At 46.2% G+C, this 23251-nt stretch overlaps 1 protein-coding gene across 2 annotated transcripts in view; it reads right to left on the bottom strand.

The window, feature by feature from the left end:
* Positions 1-23251, bottom strand: part of GNPAT (glyceronephosphate O-acyltransferase) — a 796967-nt gene that overhangs the window by 195163 nt on the left and 578553 nt on the right. For both annotated transcript variants that reach the window (XM_069606907.1, XM_069606908.1), the window contains exon 11: positions 21878-21957. In XM_069606907.1, the coding sequence (XP_069463008.1) occupies positions 21878-21957 (80 nt within the window). The remainder of the gene's footprint in view (positions 1-21877; positions 21958-23251) is intronic.

Genomic DNA, 23251 nt, shown 5'->3' on the forward strand with positions numbered 1-23251 from the left:
GTGGAAAAAACAGAACTGAGGCGACGGGCGTCCTACTTATCACATTGGGTGACGTCGGCCGTCGGAGGCGGTCCGCGGGGACGGCGCATCGACGCAGAAAATTTTCCAAAGCAGCACAGCTGTGGACATTACCTGTCATAGATATGGAATATGTCGGAGGACCCAATCCCCTTGAATTTAACATTCTGACCTATTCTTTTGTGAACACTTCTTTCTTTTCTTGTGAACATCATCCCATACTCTTTTGTAGCATAGTGGTAAGGATTGGCAATAGGTTTTCTTAGTATAGGCCCCTTTTAATGGATTAAGACACCACTAGGACTGTATTCTTATTATTTGATTGTCGTAGCTTACTCCCATCTTAGATTTTGGTTTCGATTAGGCGTTTACTTCACCCATTTTTACAGTTTAATAAACACCCTTGAACTGTGATCACTTGTGTCTGTCTTATCTTGATACAATGCCTTCCTTACAGTAGCTTTGTTATTCTTCATGATGGTGGAGCTGTATGCAGCCTGCCAACTCCTCAAAACACTGAAGAAACTGGTACTGATCCATACACTGTTTGAACTCTATTATTCACCGACATATGAACAGAACTGAACTGAACACACAACATGCTTTCCTTTCATCTAATTGCCCTGCTTTTGTATTGATGTAGGTGCTTTTAACAATACTTGTCAGAAACCAACAGACCTTGGCGTTCACCTAGGGATGGAAAGCAAGAACATCTATTTATATGTACCCTGGCAGCTATGTTCAGAACATATTTACATATTTGACTGTTGGATTTGAGTCCACCTTCTCATGATATTCTCTCTGGCTTCACAATGGCACCTCTTCCTTACGATATGTTGGGGTAGAGGACATATGTGAGGACCAGGAACTGGTTTCTCAGTAAGACAGTCCTGAAGCTGGTAAAGGACAACTCCTTATTTGAGTTTACAGAACCTGCGAACCACCACCCAGTTTCTAAAATAAAAAAGAAACCTGCCACTATTAGAATGTTCTCTCCTGCAAACAATCTCCTCTTATGAAAACCAGGGCACACCATCTACGAGTATTAGTTAATATACCTATATAACCAACTGTAAAGAAGATCACTATCAATAGTGTTCCATTCTTATTCAAAAAAGATTTTCCATTCTGGAGTCAATGTCAATGACCCCTTTGACTGGAGCACATCAAGTACGGAGTCTCAAATAGATAGCAACCATTCTCCGAACAGAGCAGCCCAGAAAACACAATCTTCCTTCAAGGTTAGTAAATTAGGAGGAATGCCGCTTGGCTCTCTCTGCGGCTGCAAAGGAAGAAAAGGTTCAAGCAGATGTCAGTGAGGCACCTACTGTCAGAAAGTAATTCCCCAGCTCTACCTCAGTCAATTTCCCACAGTAAACACAGCAAGAAATCTGCTGCCGGAAATACAGCTCAGCAGCAGCTGGTGGAGAATGTAGAGAAGGAAGGCACACAAACAAAGATGAAGATTAACCTAATTCAGGTAACACTCCGGTGCAATCTGTGGGGGCGGAGGAGACAAACTGAAAATACGGTTTCCCAAACAGCTCCCTTTATAGTGGAGAAAAAAAATCAGGTCCTTGAAAAAATTATTCAAAACGTCTGAAGTCAACATTTATGGGAGGGCAATCTACAAGCAGTCCAACGTTCATGCCAAAGTCCTAAGCAATCCAGTAAAGGGAAGGTAACAACATTCAAGATCAAACCAGTAATCAGACTGAGGGTCGAGGTCCAAGAAATCTAAGTCTCTATGAGATCATGAACAGATGAGCAATTGGAGGGTACTGCTGTGAGTAGTAGTGCACCTCCTGCCGAACAGTGCTATAACTTCTACATTGTGTGCAATCGTAAGTCAATACATGCGTCGGTGTGCATTTCGGCTATGCACATCGGGCGTTCTGGGTAGTGTGCTCTTTCTGCTGATACAGGGATGGAATTAAATGATACAGTCACCATGGACACTGTCACCAGTGCCATCTCCAACAAGATTGCGTCCTAAACCTGAATAGTACAACATCATGGCAACATGACAGCCAGGCTATGTCACATACATTGGTACCTACTTTATTTGGAAAACTGGTGCTTTTAGTAAGCTGCTAATGGGTTGGTCAGGTTCATGATGCATGGGATACGTCTTAACCGCTATCAGATCCTATGCTAAACTATCCACACTCCCAGGACGAGAAGGAGTTGGAGTGGAAGGAGTTTACTGTAGATATGGATTACCTCATAACGAGGGTATCAAACTAAACAGACACAATTTGTGGGGTATCCCTATAAGAAAAGGTGGCCAATGATACCTCTGACCCTAATGAACCATGAGCAAGTAGAGTTGCGCACTATGGTTTTACAAAATCATATGGCTCTGAAAATAATCCTGGCTGCCCAGAGAGATGTATATGAGAGAGATAGAGATAGAGATTGAGAGAGAGATAGAGATAGAGATAGAGATAGAGAAAGAGAAAGAGATAGAGATAGAGAGAACACATGCTGGTCTTTAAGGGGAAGGCTGACTGAGTAAATTGGCTCTTTAGGTTCTTCCATAATAAATAGAGTTCCGATTTTATTGGTGCTCATTGAAACATACCCATTTTCTAAGTATGCCCTTAGTTGAACCTGCAAAATTGTTATGGGTTACCTACAAATGACCATTCAGCATGTTTGACTTGTATTAGGCTGACCTGAGTGAGCCTTACAGGTGCATAATTGTGGGGGTAAAAACTGAATTTGAGACATAGCATAATGCAACGTGAGTACCTAGAGAATATTTGTAAAACATTGTTTTTTTAAATGCACGACTAAGTTGGAATACACTTTGAACTTTATATCTCATTGGTGTTGTTTTCCAACACATTGCATGTTACTACTGCAGTGCTTTCTAGGTTTGGGTGTGTTTGCGTGTTGTCTCCAGCACCTAGCTTGGGTGTGCTTCCATTTTTTAATTCCCACTGTAGTTTTGTTCCATCACTTTGCATTTTATTCACACAGAACCTCTTGGGCTGTGTGTTTGCATCATCAAATCTTACTACTATTTTGTTCCACCACACTGAATGTCCTTCCCACAGTGCTTCATGGGTGGGGTTTGTTAGAAACTTTGAATCTCCCCAGTGTTTGTACTTTGCCACAATTGCACTAATGGGTTGGGTTCCGCAGCTAGATTCCCCCCCCCTGAATCCACCCACTGTTTCTACTTCGCCATCCTACCTTTTCCATACTAACTTTCCTACACTAGCTTACTGCTCCAAGTCTTGCCACAGACTGTGCTCTTCCACACTTGCATTTGGCCTGACTAGAGCTCCTAATTTAGAGTGCCTCTTTGGAGCTCGCTACTATTGATATTTGCCGCACTGACTTTCTTCCAGAACAGGTTTCCCAGTTTAAACGGTCTGTGTTTGTGAGTTTGGTCAGTGTCCGAAGTTTGTATAAACAAAATATCAGGGACGAACACCCAAGTTTTGCAAGCCCAATGGTATTTAAATGGTGCAGGGGAGGTAAATTCGACTCTGGCACTGAAAGTCGACAATAGAAAATAACAAATAGATAATGGTCCTAAACTAATGGACACTCCCGTCCCCCGCACATCCCCGCACACCTCATACTGACTACAAGGTCAGTCAACATTTAATATAATATTTCCTAGATTTTAGATTGCAGAATAGTATTTCTAATGTGAAAACTCTTGGTGTGGATTGGTTTCACAAGAGAGTGAATTTATTATTAACAAAACATTTCCCAGTGTCTGTAGTTTGCCATACCCGCATTCTACCTGACTGACGCTACAAAACGATATTGGCACTAAAGCACTAGTACCTCTTTGAACTCCAAGACTCTAAACCTCCCACTACCAACTCTGGAAACCTTCAACCTGCTTCTTCGAACACTACCATTGTAAAGTTGGAGTTCCCAAGCACCACAAAGTCCGGAGAATAAGATACAAGACCACAGAGAGGCTTTCACCACTGTGCACCAGATACAATTACAAAACTTCAAAAAGCCGGGGTTCGCAAGGTACACGAAACTCAGGCTGAAATACAACCACCACAGAAAGGCGTCCACCACTGTGTAGCCGATACCTTAAAAACGGCCTCAAAAAGGGGAGCCCAAACCATCAGGTGGCTAAAACCACTTTAAGTCATCCATCAAAACAAAGCACCATTGTTACATGGTAGCACGACCAGGAACCCTAACACAGTAAGTTCCTACCTTCTTTTTTTATTCCTTTATTCGATGTAAAATCTTTTAGGCAACATGCATACAATGCTACGTAAACATATACAATATAATACAATAAATTAAAGTCGTAAACAATAATTCATAATAAAATCTAAGATAAGTTAAAACATCGCTGAAGAGCGGGCTGACTAGAAGAGTGAAAATATCAAGTAAGGTCCTACCACTCGTAGATCCAGCTCAGCCAAATAGTTCAACCAGGGAATAGTCCTTCATAGTGGCAATAGAAGATCACTTAAGTTCATAAAACTGTTAAAACATGGCTCTTCAACTCACCAAGTTAAACGGGAAAATATCATAGAAGGAAACTACCAGCACAGCACAATATAAGTACAGAAGACTGTCTGAACCAGGGCCATGCAAAGAAATAAAGCATCCCATCGCCAAACCACCACAGAATAATACTAACTCGTCGATAAACATAACCTGCAGAAAAAGGCTAGACTGCACACTAACACTACTAAAAACTCTCTAAATACTCTACAAACTTACGCTCAAATACTGAACAGATCGGCCATATATCATGCAAACAACGAGAAAATACCAACCACAAACTGCAGACGCTTCGCAACACAACCGGAAACGACACCAATCACCCCATACACACTCATGTACCAAACATCACACAGCATCCACAAACGGAAAACAAGCCAGCACACAGTGACTGTTTTTGCAGAGCTGAAATTCTTAACAGCACATCAATGTTCTCCTGTGCTTTTCCCCCTCAATCCCTCAAACTAAGCCCTCCCAACCCCTTTCCCTTTTCCCTTTTCAGATCTGCCAGAGCGCCTGGAGACCATGAAGATGGCAGTGGTGTGCAGTATAAATCATGACATAACTGAATAAATTCCTGAAACACTGGCATCAGATTGCAGCCAATTGTTTAACGTCCACTTGAAAGAAAAGGGAAAAAAAAACAGTTTTCTTTCTTTTCTTTGAAACTTTATTTACACAACATCCATAACAAATCCCAATACAATCAGCGTATATCAAATAACACATGAAAAAAAAAACACAAGAAAAGCACAACATTTTACACAGTACTATGTACACAGCTAGATATACAATACCCTAAGTCCCCAACATCTCAAATACATCTCTCAATTACCCCCCCACCCAACCACTATAATGTAAATTTAAAACAACTGCAAAAATCTACCCCATATTTTCTCAAACAAAGCCAATTTACCAAGTCTCCTATACATCACTCTCTCCATATTTGCCAATTCATGCATCTCAGACAACCACGTCTCCACATTCAATGTCAAAGCATTTTTCCAGTTCCTCAATATAATTCTTTTACCAGTCATCGCCCCTCTGACCAACCACTTCTTCTCACTTTAAGTGAGATCATACAAAGACTCATCACTCCCATATATGATCACAATAAAATCCAAGACCGGGAGACCAACAATCACTTCATCACACACACGTCCAATCTCACCCCAAAACAGTCTCGCCAGCCTACAATCCCATAGCAGATGTTCCATCGTACCAATCTCACGTGAACATCTCCAACAATTGCACTCTCCAACAACCCTCTTTTACACATTCTCTCAGGTGTCCAATAAATTCAATTAAGAATTTTAATCTGTCTCGATCTTTCCGTGAGTCCCAGCGGGCACAACTTCACATTCATACACATGTTTTGCCATAAGCTCTCTGTGATATCCAATCCAATTCTCCTGCCCCATTCCTCACTTAAAGAATCATTCACCTGATAACACGACACAAATGCTTTATACAGACGACTGGCCAGTTCCCCACCCAAACCCACCAAATTCCTTGCAAACAGATCCAATGCAATTTTCCTCTCCAAATCCACAACTCCAATCACACGTTTAAGCTTCACAAAATCAGAGGGTCTAAAGTTTTCAATACCATATTGTTGCTGCAATTCCCTTGCATTCATCCAACGACCATTTGTAAACAGATCAGCAACCCACCTCTCCCCACCCAGAAACCAATCTGCCCAAAAGACCTCCTTGCCATCTATTTTGATAGCAGGATTTAGCCGCACCGGGCTCCCTCAAAGCGTCCACCTTCAAATAACGACACAAGCCCTTCCAGGCGCTCCTCACATTATCCATCAGCAAATCATGTCCACACCTCTGTCTAGAGACCGAAGTCAACACAGCTCTTGGAGTAAAAGGCCCATGGAAACTGGTTTCAGCCTCTACCCAGACATCCTGCAAGTCCTCCACAATTGGAACCAAAAAGTCTGAAAAGAAAACCAGGTGGTATGCCCTGAAATTCGGCACCCCAACACCACCCCTATGCAATGGCAATTGTAACTTCCACAACTTCAACCTCAGGGGCTTCCTATCCCTAAAGAACTCCTGCAGCATCCTGTCCAACTCTCTCCAAAAAGTCTCAGGGAACATCAAAGGGACCATACTCAAAACATAAGTAATTCTCGGGGTAGATATCATCTTTAAGGCATTCACCTTACCCCACAAAGAAAGATTCAAAAGACTCCATCTCTCAAGGTCCATCCGCAAACCACTACACATGACCCGCGCATTTTCCTTTACCATGTCCCCTATCTCCGGAGTAAGCCAAACCCCCAAGTACAGCAATTTATCTGGACAGCACCTGAAGCCCAAGTCCACCACAAACCTCCTTTCAACAGAATGTGTCAAAGGCATAATCTCTGATTTCATCCAATTAAATTTGTATCCAGAACAATGATGAAACTCTGCCATAACATCCATCAATGCCGGTATAGATTTCTTAAGATCACTAAGGACTAAGAGCATGTCATCCGCAAACAGCCAAATCTTCTGCGCTATCTAAGTCCCTCCAGGACTACGTGACGACCGCTCACCAAGCTCGCTTCTCTGTTGAGCCTGAGCGGGTTCGAGCGGTCGCCCGTAGCCCTGTGTGGCCTGCTGTTGAGGCTGCCTTCCAAGCCCTGTTGGGCTCCAGTAAGCTTCCTATTATTTTTCTGAGTTTGTACTGTTTTTGTTTTGTTGCGCTCCGTGCGCGTTTGTGCTGCCCCCTGCCCTCTCCCGCCACCTCGCTTCCTGATCCTCCTCTTCGCCTCTCCCTTCCTGCCTCCCTGCCCGCCCACACCCCCCTCCCCTTCCTCTCCCCCTGCCTTAATCCCACCCCCCCCTGGGCAGCCCCCTGCCCGGCAGCCCCCCTCGGCTAAGGGCCCCCCTTAGGCAAAGGGCGGCTCCTATGGTGCGGCTCCCTGTGTGTCTGCAGGTGTCTGCAGGGGACGCCAGGCGCCGGTCCGCCATTCTTTCTTCCGGTCAGCTCCACCTGCTCGCCCACCAACCTGCACCTTTCAGTGTGTTCCGTCAATTGTGGTAAACTAGGGCTTTTTCTCCCCTCGCAGGACTCTCATACTTAGGTGGCCCCTACACTGGGTGCCTAACTCGTATTTACTGTTGCTCTTGAATTGTGGTAAAACTAGGGCTTTTTTCTCCCCTTGCAGGACTCTCAAACTTAGGTGGCCCTTGCACTGGGTACCTAACTCGTATTTACTGTTACTGCTGCTCTGTAATTGTGGTAAACTAGAGCTTGCCGCTTCATTCCTGTCTGCTTGCTCTTGTCTGTCTCCCCCCACCTCCTCCCTCCTTATTCCATGGTGCTCTCTATCTCTCCTATCTTCTCTAACTGCTTTTCAATTGACTATCCTGCTCTCCTCACTAAATCCGGTAGGAAATAGTTTAAAAAAGATATCCTGGTCTCCAACCCAGGCCTCCCTATCGCTGACACCTACACCAGTGCCTCCTCCAAGGAAACTCTTACTGACATCCTCTTTTTCGTGCCTTCCCCTGACCAATGGACCCTTCATATGGTCTCTGTGCTCTCTCGCTTTTCCTCTTCTCCTTTTAATGGTGGCACACGTTGGGATGTCCTCTTGGCCCCCTTCCACTCCTCTAAGGCCATCATTAATGTCTACGCTAATGGGACCGTCTTGGTCCAAGGCCCTCAGGCCAACCTCCACCTCTTTGATAGACGCTTCCCACGCCTCATCAACTTCCTTTCCTCTCCTGCTGTCCCCTCTTCCCTGTCCTCGGCTGCCTTGCCTCCTCCCTCTCACCCTGCCCTCTCTCTGGCTTCCTCCTTCACCTCTGCAGGGCGTACCTCTGATCTGTACCCCTCCCCGGAAGTCCTTCAAAGAGGGCAATCTTCTCCACATTGCCACTCTTAACTCTCACTCTGCCGTCAAACATTCCTCTGATATCAGTCGCCTTCTTGAGGAACTGGATCTTGACATCCCGGTCTCACTGAGACATGGTTCACGGCCAGCTCTGTCACCAGCTTTGACACACTCCTACCTGACGGTTACAAGATCCTCTCCTTGCCCAGGTCCAACCGTGCGGGGGGGTGTGGCCCTTATCTTCCCTGAGTGGATTCCTGCCACTGTCACTCCTACGCAGACCTACTCCTCCTTTGAATGCCTTGTCTGCCGACTCGCTCTCTCTCTCTCTCTCTCTCTCTCACCTAGCCATTCCCTTACCGTGGCCACTATCTATCGGCCACCTGGTCAAATTTCCGCCTTCCTCCCGGAGTGGGCTGACCTCTCCTCCTCACTCCTGTCCTCAACCACTCAATTCCTCTTTCTTGGAGACTTCAATATCCATCTTGATGCCTCCTGTCCTCCCTCTGGACTCTCTCTCACTCTCTATTCTCCCGTCTGGGCCAACCCATTCTGCAGGGCACACTCTCGATGCTCTATTCTCTTCTGACCTTCCCCTCTCTGTCCCTCTCTCCACTCCTCTCTCCTGGAGTGATCACTTTCTCCTATCCTCCCACCCCACTCTCCCTTCCCCACAGGCAAAGCCACCCTCATCACTGCCACCCACCTTCGCGGTCATCCGACCCATGAAGCGTGTGTCAGTTGAGGCTTTCGCTACCAGCCTTCTCGCCCCCTCCTCCCCCTTCGGCTGACTCCCACCCCTACACAGCCCTCTCCACTCTGCTATATCTGATACCCTTGATATCCTTGCCCCCGTCATGAGGATCCGCCTGAAGCCTAAAGCCAAATGTAACTCCTGGTATGACTCAGATCTCTTCACCCTTAAACGCAAGTGCAGGGTGGCAGAGAAGAAATGGCGTGCTTCATGTTCATCCTCTGACAAACTGGCCTGCCGCCTGCTCCAAAGGCAATACCGGCTCTCCGTTCTCACTAAGAAGAGAGCCCTTATCCAAGCTCGCATCTCTGTTGCATCTAACAATTCGGCCGAACTCTTTAAAATCTGCAAGGAGCTGGCCAACCCTGCTGCAGTCTCCACCTCTCCTGTCCCCTCTCAGGCCCTCTGCACGGCTCTGGCCTCTCACTTCATTTCAAAAACTCAGGACATCCTGTCCTCACTCTCCTCCTATCACCTCCCCCCTCTATTCCCTGCTCTCCCTCTGGCTCTTCTGCAGCCACCCTTCCTCCCTCCTTCTCTGCCTTTCCCCTTTTTTCTGCTGACGAGGTTTCGAGACAAGTCCGATCTATGAAAGTCTCATCAAAACAGGTCCACCCCTGTTCCTCCAAAACTATCAAGGACCACATTGACTCCCTGGCTCCTGCCCTGGCTGACTTCTGCAATCACTCCTTTGCCTCGGGAGTCTTCCCTTCCCCGCTCAAGCACTCCCTTGTGCACCCCCTTCTTAAGAAACCCTCTTCCGACCCCTCCTGCCCAGCTAACTATCGCCCAATCTCTATCACTCCCTTCCTGGGCAAGCTCCTGGAGAAACTGGCCTTCTCCCAGCTTAATCTCCATGCTGAATCTGTTGGCAGTCTTCATGACCATCAGTCTGGCTTCAGAGCTGCCAGAAGCACGGAAACTGCTCTCCTGAACATTTGTGAGGACCTGCTCTCTAACCTTGACTCTAACACCCCCTGTGTTCTCATTTTGCTCGACCTCTCTTCTGCCTTTGACACTGTCAACCACACCATCCTGCTCAACCGCCTCCGTGATAACCTGGGTATCACTGGTCAGGCTCTGGCGTGGCGGACCTCCTTCCTCTCCAATCGACCCTCCCAGGTCCAACTGTGTTCCTTCCTCTGACATCTTTTTCTCTACCTGTGGTGTCCCCCAGGGTTCTAACCTCTCCCCCTGGCTATACAACCAGTATCTGACACTTCTTGCTCACCGCATCGCAGCTCTCTGTTCCAACTTTCAGTGCTACGCGGATGATACCCAGCTCATTTTCAGGCTACCCTCGGCCTCCTCTTCCCCTTCCCTCATCTTTGACTGTCTCTCTGCTATCCAGGAATGGTGTGCCGCCAACGACCTCTGCCTTAATGCCAGTAAGACTGAGATTCTACTTATCGGCACACCCACTCCCTCCTTCCCTGCAGCTCTCTGGCCGGCCTCCCTTGGCCCTCTTCCTGCGCCTACCTGCAAGGCAAAAAACCTTGGGGTCATCTTCGACTCCACACTCTTTCTCTCCTCACATATCCGACGTCTCTAAGAAGTCACACTACCAGCTACACCTCCTCAGAGGGATCCTTCCCTTCCTCTCCTTCCCCCAGAAGCTCACTGTCTCCAGAGCCCTGGTTCTCTCGAAGCTGGACTACTGTAACAGCCTCTAGCTAAATCTTCCTGCCTCTACTCTCCGCCCTTTGCAACTCATCCAGAACAGGACTGCGAGATTTGTCCTTGGCCTCAAGCCCAAGGACCGTATCTCTCCAGGACTGAAATCTCTACACTGGCTCCCAGTGGCTGCGAGGATTAAGTTCAAAACCCTCTGCATTGTCCACAGGGCCTTCTAGGGCCTTGGGCCAAAATACCTTCAACTCTCTCTTCCTAAATATCTTCCTTCTCGAGCTCTTCGCTCATCCATCTCCAACTACCTCAGGGTCAGCTGCTTCTCCGAGCAACGAGCTGGGGGTAGATCTCTCTCCACAGCAGGGGCCTCCCTCTGGAACAGCCTTCCTGCCTCCCTGAAACTTGAGGAGAACCATCTCAGGTTCCGGAAGCACCTCAAAACCTTCCTCTTTGCCTCCGCTTTCTCTCCCTCTCTCCCCTGCTAAAATCACTGAACCTGCACCGAATCCGCTACTGGGCCACTCACCGATCTCGGTCCTTGGCCAAGCCTCTCTTCCCTGCACTGCCTACCTGCACTACGGGACTGTCTCTGTATCCCACTGCCCCTTCTCCCGGCACTTACCTTGCACTTGCCACCAGCTGGCCCTATTATTCATCTTCTATTCTACTAACCACGTATTGCACTTCCTTGCACTTGCCACCAGCTGGCCCTATTAATTATCTTGTATTCTACTAACCATGTACAGCACTTTCCCCCCCCCTCCCCTTCCCCTTGCACTTTTCTCAGTCCCCTCTCCCCTTGCACTTGCGCGGTCTGAATGTCACCTGGCCTAGTAGGATCGTTGTCTGTCTCCCTTTGTTCCCCCCCGCCTCGTCACGCCTTGAAACACTTGTGTATAGGCGCGTTACAAATGCCATATCATATCCCCCAGCACGAATGACCAACCACGTCCTCCGCCCTCCTGATAAACTCAGCCAGTGGTTCCAAAGCCAACACAAACAGAAGAGGTGACAGAGGGCACCCCTGCCTCGTACCTCTCTCCATTTTAATCCTCCCCGACCTCATACCATTGGTGACCACCTCTGCAGTCGGCTCACTATATAGCAACCTGATCCATGAAATAAACCTCCTACCAAAACCCATCTTGCTCAACACCGCGTAGAGGAATTCCCAATTCACTCTATCAAACGCTTTCTCTGTGTCCAATGAATAAAACAGCACTATCCCCCTCCTGACCACTCGCTTTCGATACAATACTGAAAATCTTCCTAATGTTACTGGAGGTCTTCCTACCTATCACAAAACCAGATTGATCCACATGTATCACGGATGGAAGCAGACGCTCCAACCTGCAAGCCAGCATTTTCGCCAGAATCTTATTATCAACATTAATAAGACTAATGGGTCTATAACTGGAAGGCAGAGTAACATCCCTCCCTCCTTTCAAGAAAGCCGATATCCGAGTAGTCTCAGGAAGTAATCCGATGGTCAACGACTCCACATACATATCTAGCAACAATTGTAAAGCCGAATCCGGCAGCATCTTGTAAAACTCCGCCGGGAACCCATCCGGTCCTGGGGCCTTCCCAGCATTCAACTTACCAATCGCCATCCTAACCTCATCCAACGAAAAATCCTCCTCCAACAACTCCGAATCATCCACAATAATCCTAGATAGGCCCAGCTTATCCAGAAATTCTGTACCCTCACCTGATACCCTCGACTCATTCTTGTAAAGTTCTTCATAAAAGTCTCTGAAAATGTTGTTTATCTCACCCGGATGATAACTTATACTGCCGTCATGCATACGAATCGATGGAATAGACCGCTCCTCCTCCCGCTTCCTCAGCCTATAAGCCAACCACCTGTCACATTTTTCACCCTTCTCATGATACGCACATTTCAAATAGAAGTTACTCCGATCATTACGTTCATCAATGAGTGAGGTCAATTCTCTCCTTACCCTTTTAAGTTCACCCACCGCCTCTCCACAAACGGGATCCACCATCACCCTCCTTGACAATTTGGTAAATTTAGTTTCCAACAATGCCTCCCTTTCAGCGCTCTTTTTCCTCAGCCCACTCGATACACCAATTAAATGGCCCTGTATCGTACATTTCAAAGCCTCCCAGACAACACTGGGATGCATCACTCCATCATGATTACACTCCACAAAACAGTCCACTTCCTTCCTCAATGTCTCCAACACATCATCCTGCTGCAGCAATAATACATTCATCCTCCAAAATGTATGCACAGTCAGTGCATATCGCAGCCGCAATTGCAAAACCACATGCGCAAGATCCGTCAAAAGTATGCTACCAATCTCACACGTCTCACAACACTCCGTCATCCGACCAGCAGTCAAAAACATATCTATTCTTGAATAGACCGAATGTGCACCCGAGTAAAAACTGTACTCCCTATCCAAGGGATGTTCCAGTCTCCAACAGTCTTGCAAATTATGTTCCAATAGCAAATCCGCCAAGGCCAAATGTTGTCGGTCCGCACCACCCCTATAACGACTTCCACTCCTATCCGCAGACTCATCCAAAACAATATTAAAATTTCCGCCCAACACAACATTCCTGGATCCCAAATCCTGCAATATTTGTGCCACCTTTCCTAAGAAGTTTTCTTTCTTATTGAAACGTGCACAATGAGCAGTTAGCTGACAGCTTATCTAAAGCTCGCTTGACAAAACACACTGTGAAAATGGGATCAGGGTTCGAAGCCCATGACGGAAATGTTCGAGGGAGAAAAGACCGAAAATTATTTTTCCGAAAACTTTCAGTCTTTTCTCCCCTGAACATTGAAGCCATGGGCTTCCAACCCCACCCACCCCCGACCCCTACTAACCTTGCGGTGGCACACTTCGCTGTGTGCCACTGACTCGCTGTGTCCCTGCAATGCCTGTTCCCTTTCACTTCTGTTATCAGGAACCGCGCTGCAGGGTCTTTTCCCGGGACCGACTGTGGGGGACTCCCCCGCAACCCCCAATCACAATATAGTGAGCAAGGGGGCAGAAGACACCCCCGCAGCCCCTGCCACCAAATGGGGGATTTGGTCGAAATTTTGGCTATTCAGAATTTTTTCACTGCTGAAAATCGACCAAATCTCCCATTTGGTCACTGTCATGATGCCTGCCCCCCAGGCATCTGGACCAAGCCCATCAGCCTCGGGAATAGGCATCAAGACATTAATTAAAACCTCAGCAGCCCCGGCTAGGGGCTATCTAGGTTCAGTCCTGGTGCCTTAGGCGCCAGGCTTATACTAGAAATCAGTCCTGGCGCCTAAGGCGCCAGGCTCATAGTCATTACTTACCTCAGGCAGACCATGCTGCAAATGACTCCAATCCAACGTGAAGCCTGGAAGGGACTATTTTACTACAGGGACTATTTTTCACTCGGGTGTGGTTCTAGGGACTTCTTACCTAGGACTACTTTTGAAGCTATTTAAACCACGCCCGACCAGCAACACACGCTTTGCGTTATTCTGCATCAAGCAGCGTAACGCTCACCATGCCGCAAAGTCAGCATCCAGACCTCTGCCACACCCGTCCTCAATGCGGAGCTCTTAGACAAAGAAGGAAAGCAGAAGGCAAGGTTAGAAATCAAACTTTATTCCAGTTTCTCACCTGATTCCGGAACCATCACGTCTCAGCACCTGGAAAGGACATTCTTTCTACAGCGCCGCGCCATACCCACCAGTCCTCACAGCACCTTACGATCCGGCGCTGCCTCCATCATTTCTTCGCCGGGCTCCGGCATCTGGGGACAAAAGAAATAACCTGGTTAGCCGAGAGCGCCAAAAAATACAATCTCTCTTACCACCATAGACTTACCTGATTTACCACCGGAGGCATTATTCTTTAACTCTCCACTTCTACAAACGCCACATCTGAAAACAGAGAGAAAACAGCACATTAAATACTTGCATTATTTATCGGACAGCATCGGGTAATACAGACTCTTACCTGAATGCCATCTACCGCCACGAGACCATCTTTTCTCGAACTCCACTGCAAGATAAAGAATGGGACAAGAGTGAACATCGGACATATTGAACTCTATGAACTCTATACTTACTGGTCTTCGCCAAGAACTTCAGAGTCAACTCTCGTCCGGAACTCCCCCAACGCCTTCTAACCAGTGAAGCAACAGGTATCTACGCGCCCCTGCAATCCACGCAGGATGGAGAGCTCATCTTTCAAGAATATAAGGTGAGAGTACTGGAAGGGGATTTCGGAGGTGATTAGTGGGGAGAGCAGGGAGGTGCCATCACTAGAATCCATTGGTGGCTAAATTCCTCTCTCCACTTGCAGGAGAATCCTTCTACGGGTCAAGCAGACGAGATTAGGAGGGCCAGTCCAGTCTGTCATCTCTGCACTACGCATCACGTTGGTGGAGACCGCAGCAGTCCGGGTCCGACCGACGCCCCTGTGGGAGCCAGGTGAGCGTAACAGAACGCAAAGCCTCTCTACAAACACCCACCCGGGCGCCATGGAAACCTCAGAAACCGACCAACTAGCCCAATTGTTAGGGGAACTTAGGGCTAAAGTGCACTCCGCTCGCCAAGAAACTAATGCCCTCAGGAGGGAACTGATCATGTCAAAGGAGCGCACTGATGATCTTGCTAGACAACTGCTGCAAAACCAAGCTGGGCAAATACTGCTACCTGGACTCGGGGGGAATCCAACTCCTGTTTCATCGAGCAAACCTGTGCAAGTGGTTCTACCAGGGAGCATTCCTTTAGCTCCACCCGAACGTTTTGCTGGGGACCCAAAAAGGTTCACCATGTTCATGAACCAATGCTGCTTGCACTTTTTATGCAGACCTGGGGCTTTCCCAAACGATCAAGCTAAAGTAGCCTTTGTACTATCATACCTTAGAGGTAGCGCAGCGGATTGGTCAATTACATTAGTCAACCAGGATGACCCTCTTCTTCGGGATTTTCAGGGTTTTCAATTGAGCATGGAAAAACTATTCGCCAGACATTCACAAGGACAGGCCCTGGATAATGAACTTTTATCCCTATGACAAGGTAATCAGGATCTGCTAACCTATATCGCAACCTTCAATAGGTTAGTGGTGGAAACCGGGTGGCCAGAAGAAAAATGTGTCACATTATTTCATCGTGGACTTCGGGGTGAACTCAAAGATGTTTTGGCCCAAGTTGTGAACCCACCTCAGGATTGTGCAGAATATATAGACTTAGTGGTCCAGTTAGACCACAGACTTCAGAATAGAAAGGCTGATCGAGCTAAGTTCGAGAATTGGGTATTGGTTAAACCTAATGTTAACCCCAAAGGAACTGATACATCAGAACCTATGCAGATCGGAGGGGTTAAGGGACCCCTAACTCAAAAGGAAAGAGAAGGGAGACAGCAGATGCAATTGTGTCTGTACTGTGGGGCCTCACGACATTTTCTATAAAACCATCCAAGAAAGCAGTTGGAGCGGCTGTTAAAAATCAAACAGAGCCTGACTCGGGAAACGATCGCGCCCGACAAGCGTAGCGATAGGCTTGCCGAGCTTGAAGGACACTCAGACCTTGCACCTAATCATAGCAATGGTTCTTATTGACCCAAGGCAGCTATCGCGTATACACGCAGTAAGGGCATACATCGATAGTGTGGCCGTAGGAAACTATTTGGACCACAAATTGGCTTCTAGGATGAATCTACCTCTCTGCAAAAAGACCACTTCGGATGTCATCACCACTGTCGACGGAACTGAAATTGCTTCTGGGCCTGTAACTCATTCCACTACAGAGATGACATTGCTGGGTCAAGATGGGCATCGAGAGACTATTGTGTTTGATTTCATCAAAGCCCCGCAGTTCCAAATAATACTGGGGATACCTTGGTTGGAAATACATAATCCTTGTATTGATTGGCGAGAGAAGAGAATAACCTTCCCGGATTGTGCGCACACATGTTACCGGGAAAAAACCTTGAACAAAGGCCTGGCCACAGTCACTAACCCAGTTGTGCCGTTACCTCAGGAATTCCTAGAATTCCAGGACGTTTTCCAAAAAGAACGGGCAAACACCTTACCGCCTCACAGATCATACGATTGTCAAATCGACCTCATACCCGGTGCGCAACCTCCATGCAGTAGGATCTACGCCCTTACGGAACCTGAAAACCTACACCTACGACAATACTTGGATCAATACCTCGCTAACGGCTTCATTCGTCCATCCAAGTCCCCTGCAACCTCAGCTTTATTCTTCGTACCTAAAAAGGAAGGTGACCTCAGAACGTGTATAGACTGCCGCGCATTAAATCAGATTACGATGAAGAACCGATACCCATTACCTCTGATCCCTGAATTACTAGAACAAATAAAGGATGCTTGCATCTACACTAAATTAGATCTCCGAGGGGCAGATCATCTGGTATGTGTAAAAAAGGGGGACAAATGGAAAACTGCCTTTCGTACAAAGTACGGATTATTCGAATATCAGGTGATGCTCTTCGGGTTGTGCAATGCACCAGCAGCCTTCCAGTATTTTATGAACGATGTCCTTCGTGAACTCATTGACGTCTGTGTTGTCGTATACATCGACGACTTTCTAGTATACTCCTCCTCGGAATCAGACCATGTTAAGCATGTTCATGCAGTCCTCGAGAAACTACAAGTTTATACAAAACATTAACTACAAGTTATATGCAAAATTGGAAAAATGTGTTTTTCATGCTACAGAAGTTGAATTCCTTGGATTTATTCTGACTCCAAAAGGAGTCCGAAAGGACTCTCGAAAGGTGGCTGCAATTCTCAAATGGCCATCACCCAGTTCAGTTAAAGGGGTACAAAGCATGCTTGATTTGCTAATTTCTATCGCAGATTTATTCCCGACTTCTCACATGTCGTACACCCCATCACAGCACTTTTGCAAAAAAACAAAGGCTTCTTGTGGACCGAGGAGGCTGAAAAGGCCTTCCAAGAGCTGAAATTGAAATTCACGTCGGCACCTGTCTTGAAGCATCCACGCCCGAGCTCCCATATGTAGTCGAAACCGATGCATCCAGTTTAGCCATGGGAGCGGTCCTGTCCCAGAAGGATCCGGAAACAGGTCAACTTCATCCAGTAGCATTTTGGTCCAGGAAGTTTTCAGCCCCCCGAGTTAATCACCGATCATAGGAACCTGCAGTATTTAAAGACAGCCAAGGCCCAATCATCGCGTCAACTTAGATGGGCATTATTCCTGGCCGAATTCGATTTCGTGATCACTTATCGACCAGGATGCAAGAATGGTAAGACAGATGCCTTGTCCGAATAGGGATGGGAGAAGCATATTCGAACCCAGAGCCGGTGCCTATAATTCTGGAACAAAGAATTTTTGGTATAACTGCACAGACTCTAGAAGATATTCATTTAAAAATCCAAGAACTTTTAGATTCAGCAGCCCTGCAAGATTGGGTGAAAAAGGGCTATGATTATTCAGTCATCAATGACTTACCTGACTATCGAGGGCGTCTATTTCTACCACTCAAGGAACTACAAGAACTAGTTATCTCCAATTACCATGATGCTCTGTTGGAAGGACACCCAGGTATTGCAAAGACTGAAGCTAAATTTAAAAGACAATTCTGGTGGCCCACCTGGCCAAAAGACGTAAAATCATTTGTGCTGTCTTGTGGTATCTGCGCCCAAAACAAAAGTCAAAAGGAAAAACCAGCTGGTCTTTTACAACCTTTGGATATTCCACCCGCACCCTGGCACATCTTGTCATTAGACTTTATTACAGATCTACCTCCGTGTAATGGGTTTAACACCATTCTTGTTATTGTTGATCTTTTTTCCAGGATGGCCCACTTCATTCCTTTAAAGAGATTACCTTCCGCTTCAATTTTGGCCAAAGAGTACATGGATTTCCTTCTGTGTTGGTCTCTGACCGAGGTAGTCCATTCATTTCGCAATTTTGGAAGAAATGTTGGCAATTGGCACAAATCGACGTGAGGTTATCAACCAGTCACCATCCCCAGACCGATGGTCAAACGGAGAGAACCAACCAGACTCTTGAACAATACCTACGTTGCATGCTACACCAGACCGAAAACAATTGGAAGGGAATTTTATGGATTGCTGAATACGCATACAATAACTCAGTACATTCAGGAACCAGACAAAGCCCCTTTTATACCATGTATGGACATCATCCTCGAACCGCAGAACTCGATTCGCCCCAGCACTTAGAAATGCTGGTAGTGACCCATCTGCACGCTACTATTACAGAGGCCTTTAAGGAGGCAACTGAACATTTGAAACAAGCAAAAGAGAAATACAAGAAAAATGCTGATCAACATAGGAGTGACACTCCCCAATACCAGATTGGAGATCAAGTTTGGCTGGCTACGAAACACATACCTCTAAAAGGAACTCAAACTTTTAATCCTAGATATTTGGGACCTTACACCATTAAGGCCATTATCAACCCGGTGGTCATCAAATTAGAAATACCCTCTAATATGCGGAACCATCCTGTCTTTCATGTTTCACTTCTAAAACCAGTTCAACCCGGAACAAGATTAACCAAACCACCTGACCCCATCCTGAAAGATGGAGAACCTGAATTTGAGGTAAAAAATATCCTGGACTCTAAGATGGTTAAATCAAAACTCTTTTATTTAATCGATTGGAAATGTTACGGACCACAAGAAAGGTCATGGGAGCCCAGTGACCACGTGCATGCACCTCGGTTGGTGAAAAGATTCCATTGGAACTTCCCAGACAAACCAGGGCCCAGTGGAAGAACAACTTTAGGAGGGGCCTGGGGGGAAGGGACTATTTTACTACAGGGACTATTTTTTTACTCGGGTGTGGTTCTAGGGACTTCTTACCTGGGACTACTTTTGAAGCTATTTAAACCACGCCCGACCAGCAACACACGCTTCGCGTTATTCTGCATCCAGCAGCGTAACGCTCACCGTGCCTGCAAGTCAGCATCCAGACCTCTGCCACGCCCGTCCTGAACGCGGAGCTCCTAGAGAAAGAAGGAAAGCAGAAGGCAAGGTTAGAAAACTAACTTTATTCCAGTTTCTCACCTGGAAAGGTCATTCTTTCTACATTCGTCGCATCGCCAGCTGCAGCGCCGCACCATACTCACAAGGTCCTCACAGCACTTTACGATCTGGCGCTGCCTCCATCATTTCTTCGCCGGGCTCCGGCATCTGGGGACAAAAGAAATAACCAGGTGAGCCGAGAGAGTCAACAAATACAATCTCTCTTACCACCATAGGCTTACCTGATTAACCACCGGAGGCATTATTCTTTAACTCTCCACTTCTTCAAATGCCGCATCCGAAAACGGAGAGAAAACAACACGTTAAATACATGCACTATTTACCGGACAGCATCGGGTAATACAGACTCTTACCTGAATGCCATCTACCGCCACGAGACCATCTTTTCTCGAACTCCATTGCAAGATAAGAAAGGAATGGGACAAGAGTGAACATCGGATATATTGAACTCTATGAACTCTATACTTACTGGTCTTCGCCAAGAGCCTGAGAGTCAACTCTCGTCCGGAACTCCCCCAACACCTTCTAACCAGTGAGGCAACTGGTATCTACCCACCCCTGCAATCCACGCAGGATGGAGAACTCATCTTTCAAGAATATAAGGTGAGAATACTGGAAGGGGATTTCAGAGGTGATTAGTGGGGCGATCACTAGAATCCAAGGGTGGCTAAATTCCTCTCTCCACTTGCAGGAGAATCCTTCTACGGGTCAAGCAGACGAGTTTAGGAGGGCCAGTCCAGTCTGTCATCTCTGCACTACGCATCACGTTGGTGGAGACCGCAGCAGTCCGGGTCCGACTGACGCCCCTGTGGGAGCCAGGTGAGCGTAACAGTCTTTTAACCTGTGGGCCTGATTCATGGAACGTTTTCCTATGGGATTGCGCCATTATAAAACACTTCCATGAATCAGGCCCTCTGTCTTTTTGGATGATTCCTGAAAATGCAGACAAGCCTTCTCCTGTGCTGAAAGATTGTAATCACGGATGACTTAACTGCTGGGCACACATGTGAATTAGCTTTGAGCGCAATACCCCTTCTAGTATCACTGAAAATCTTTGATACTAAAACGCAACAAGATACTCTTTTAGGCATGGAAATCTGAAAGTAGGTAATCTATGCTGACGAACAGATGCCTAGGAAGAGTTTGAGAATGAAACAGTTATTTATAACCTCAGTCTGGAAAACGGCCATTGCAGTCATGTGCGATGCATGGCCTTCTGGTTATGGTAGTCCCACTTGGAACTTTGCCAGGGATGTATTCTCCTGGACCACTGTCCCTTGAGAGTGTGTGGGTGACAGGGGGCGCTAACAATCTTGCTCCCACAGGGTTTCTGCCTGTCCCCCCTCAAGACCAAGAGACATGACACCCACTAAGCCACCCAAAGGGCAACTGAACACCTAGCCCAATGCACATCAAACATCAGAAACCTCCATCTCTTCTCCAACCAATTTCTATACAGGGTCAGACTGGGCCATAAAATTGTCTCGTGCACCAATGAAAAAGTGGCCTACAGTTGCAAATGGCTATTCATTCCTTTTGTGACACTGTTTGAATAGTACCCAAGGTTTTTTTTTTTTTTTAAATCAAATGCGATGCAAATTGTGCATTTTAAAGAATATTTATTCAGCAACATTGGTTAAAACTACTAACGGCATAGTGAAGTAACTCATCAAACTGGCCCACATTGGCCAAACAAGTGGCACACTGACTAAAAGAACTGGCCCACACCGGCATTTTGTGTTTTTGGTTTGGCCATGGGCCTCTTGCCCTATAGGCCAGTTCTATATCAACTCCTGATTACTGTATCCTCGCATTGCAAGCACTTAAGGATTCCCTCTGGAAACATATACTACAAATGATCACGATACAAAAAAACCTAGAAACAGGCCCATACACAGAACCCTTGTACTTCTGCACTGCATGCATCAACACAGAAGCAAAACTATTGTGCAGTGCCATCAACTCTAGCACCCCCACCCCCTTTTTTGCTGCCCACTTAGCACCAACAATCATGCAAGTAAAAGTGAAGCATGGTATATAACCCAATAACTTAGCATTCATGTGAAATCTAGTGCAATCCCTTCACAATGTAAAGAGCATTACCTTTAAAGCACTTCCCGGGAAAAAGATAAACTCATTTGCTAAAATGTCCCGCAGAAAGTTGAAAGCGCTGTAGATCGCCTCTGAAAAAGAATGTTCAGTTATTAAATATTGAGTGTTGTCACGTTCTATTCAACAAAACAGATTCCAGAGCATTAGTTTTATCTTCAGAAATTATTAAGAGTGAACCCCAACATTTGCCCAGTTTATTGAATACCACTGTTGATTTCTTCCAAGCCAAATAAATGGATAAATACATGTCAGTAGACCACATTAATATTTAATCACCATTAATGTAGAAGAAGGTACACACCCCCGGTTTCCAAAATAATTAGAACCACACTTGGACTATCATTTTCAAACTGTTACATACAACATCTAAAGGCATGGACATATTCTAGCTATATGCAAAAAAAGAAGCAAAATGGTCCTGCGCATGCTGGACAAAACTTTGGTGATTCATCAATGCATGTTCTTAAGGTAGGTGAACTTCATAACTCATTTGGTACATCACAGTTAGACTTCTACTTTCTGAATCAAATATCACTTCAATACACAAACAGGAAGGTAGAGAAAAGAAAGGAAAAACCAGCCAGACAGCCCCACCTATAAGGGGTGTATTGGGGACTTTTACGGTCCAAAAATAGGCAAATACTAAAAAAAAAAAAAAAAAAAAAAAAAAAAGAAAGAAAAAATACTAAAGACAAAGAACAGGAACAAGACTCATGGGAGCATTTTCCCCTGATTTTACCCACAAAGCTCCATGGATATGGTTGGACCAGTCGTAAATGTAGACCCACAAGAAGAAACTACTATTATTGTTGCCTGATCTCAAGAGGTAAAAATGTATCTTTTAATGTGCTAAGTAGGCCAAAAGAAATATTTATTACAAAAACATTTATGTTTTAGAGTTGAAACATATTTTTACTTGCTTATAAAATGCCCCCCTTGTAACCAGGACTAATGTCTGGCAGAAGGATTCCCAGGACCCCCCTTGTTAATTTGCATATTTCAGTAACTTTGGGTCTCACCCTAAGTTACTAGGGGAATCCAGATGTGGACCCCTTGCTCACTATTCTTAGAGAGGCACAGCTCCTCCCTAATGATGAGGTCCAACCAGACCGAAACACGTGTCTGGGGATGCTGTTGGTACTCTTGTTCAGAGGAGAATTGCCTAGCATTTCGGTGCTGGACTGCCCAGGGCAGGACAAAGACTGATATGTTTGGGATATTTCTTCTCTGTGAAAGGTAGTGAGCTAATGTCTAGCAGAGGGATTCCCAGGACCCCCCTTGTTAGTTTCCCCCTTTGAAAGGGGACCCCCCTTGTTAATTTCCCCCTTTGAAAGGGGACTTACTTTTTTACTCACTAAAACATAA

The sequence above is a fragment of the Ambystoma mexicanum genome, chromosome 4p, assembly GCF_040938575.1.
Source record: "Ambystoma mexicanum isolate Mex_15411 chromosome 4p, UKY_AmexF1_1, whole genome shotgun sequence".
Lineage (NCBI taxonomy): Eukaryota > Metazoa > Chordata > Amphibia > Caudata > Ambystomatidae > Ambystoma > Ambystoma mexicanum.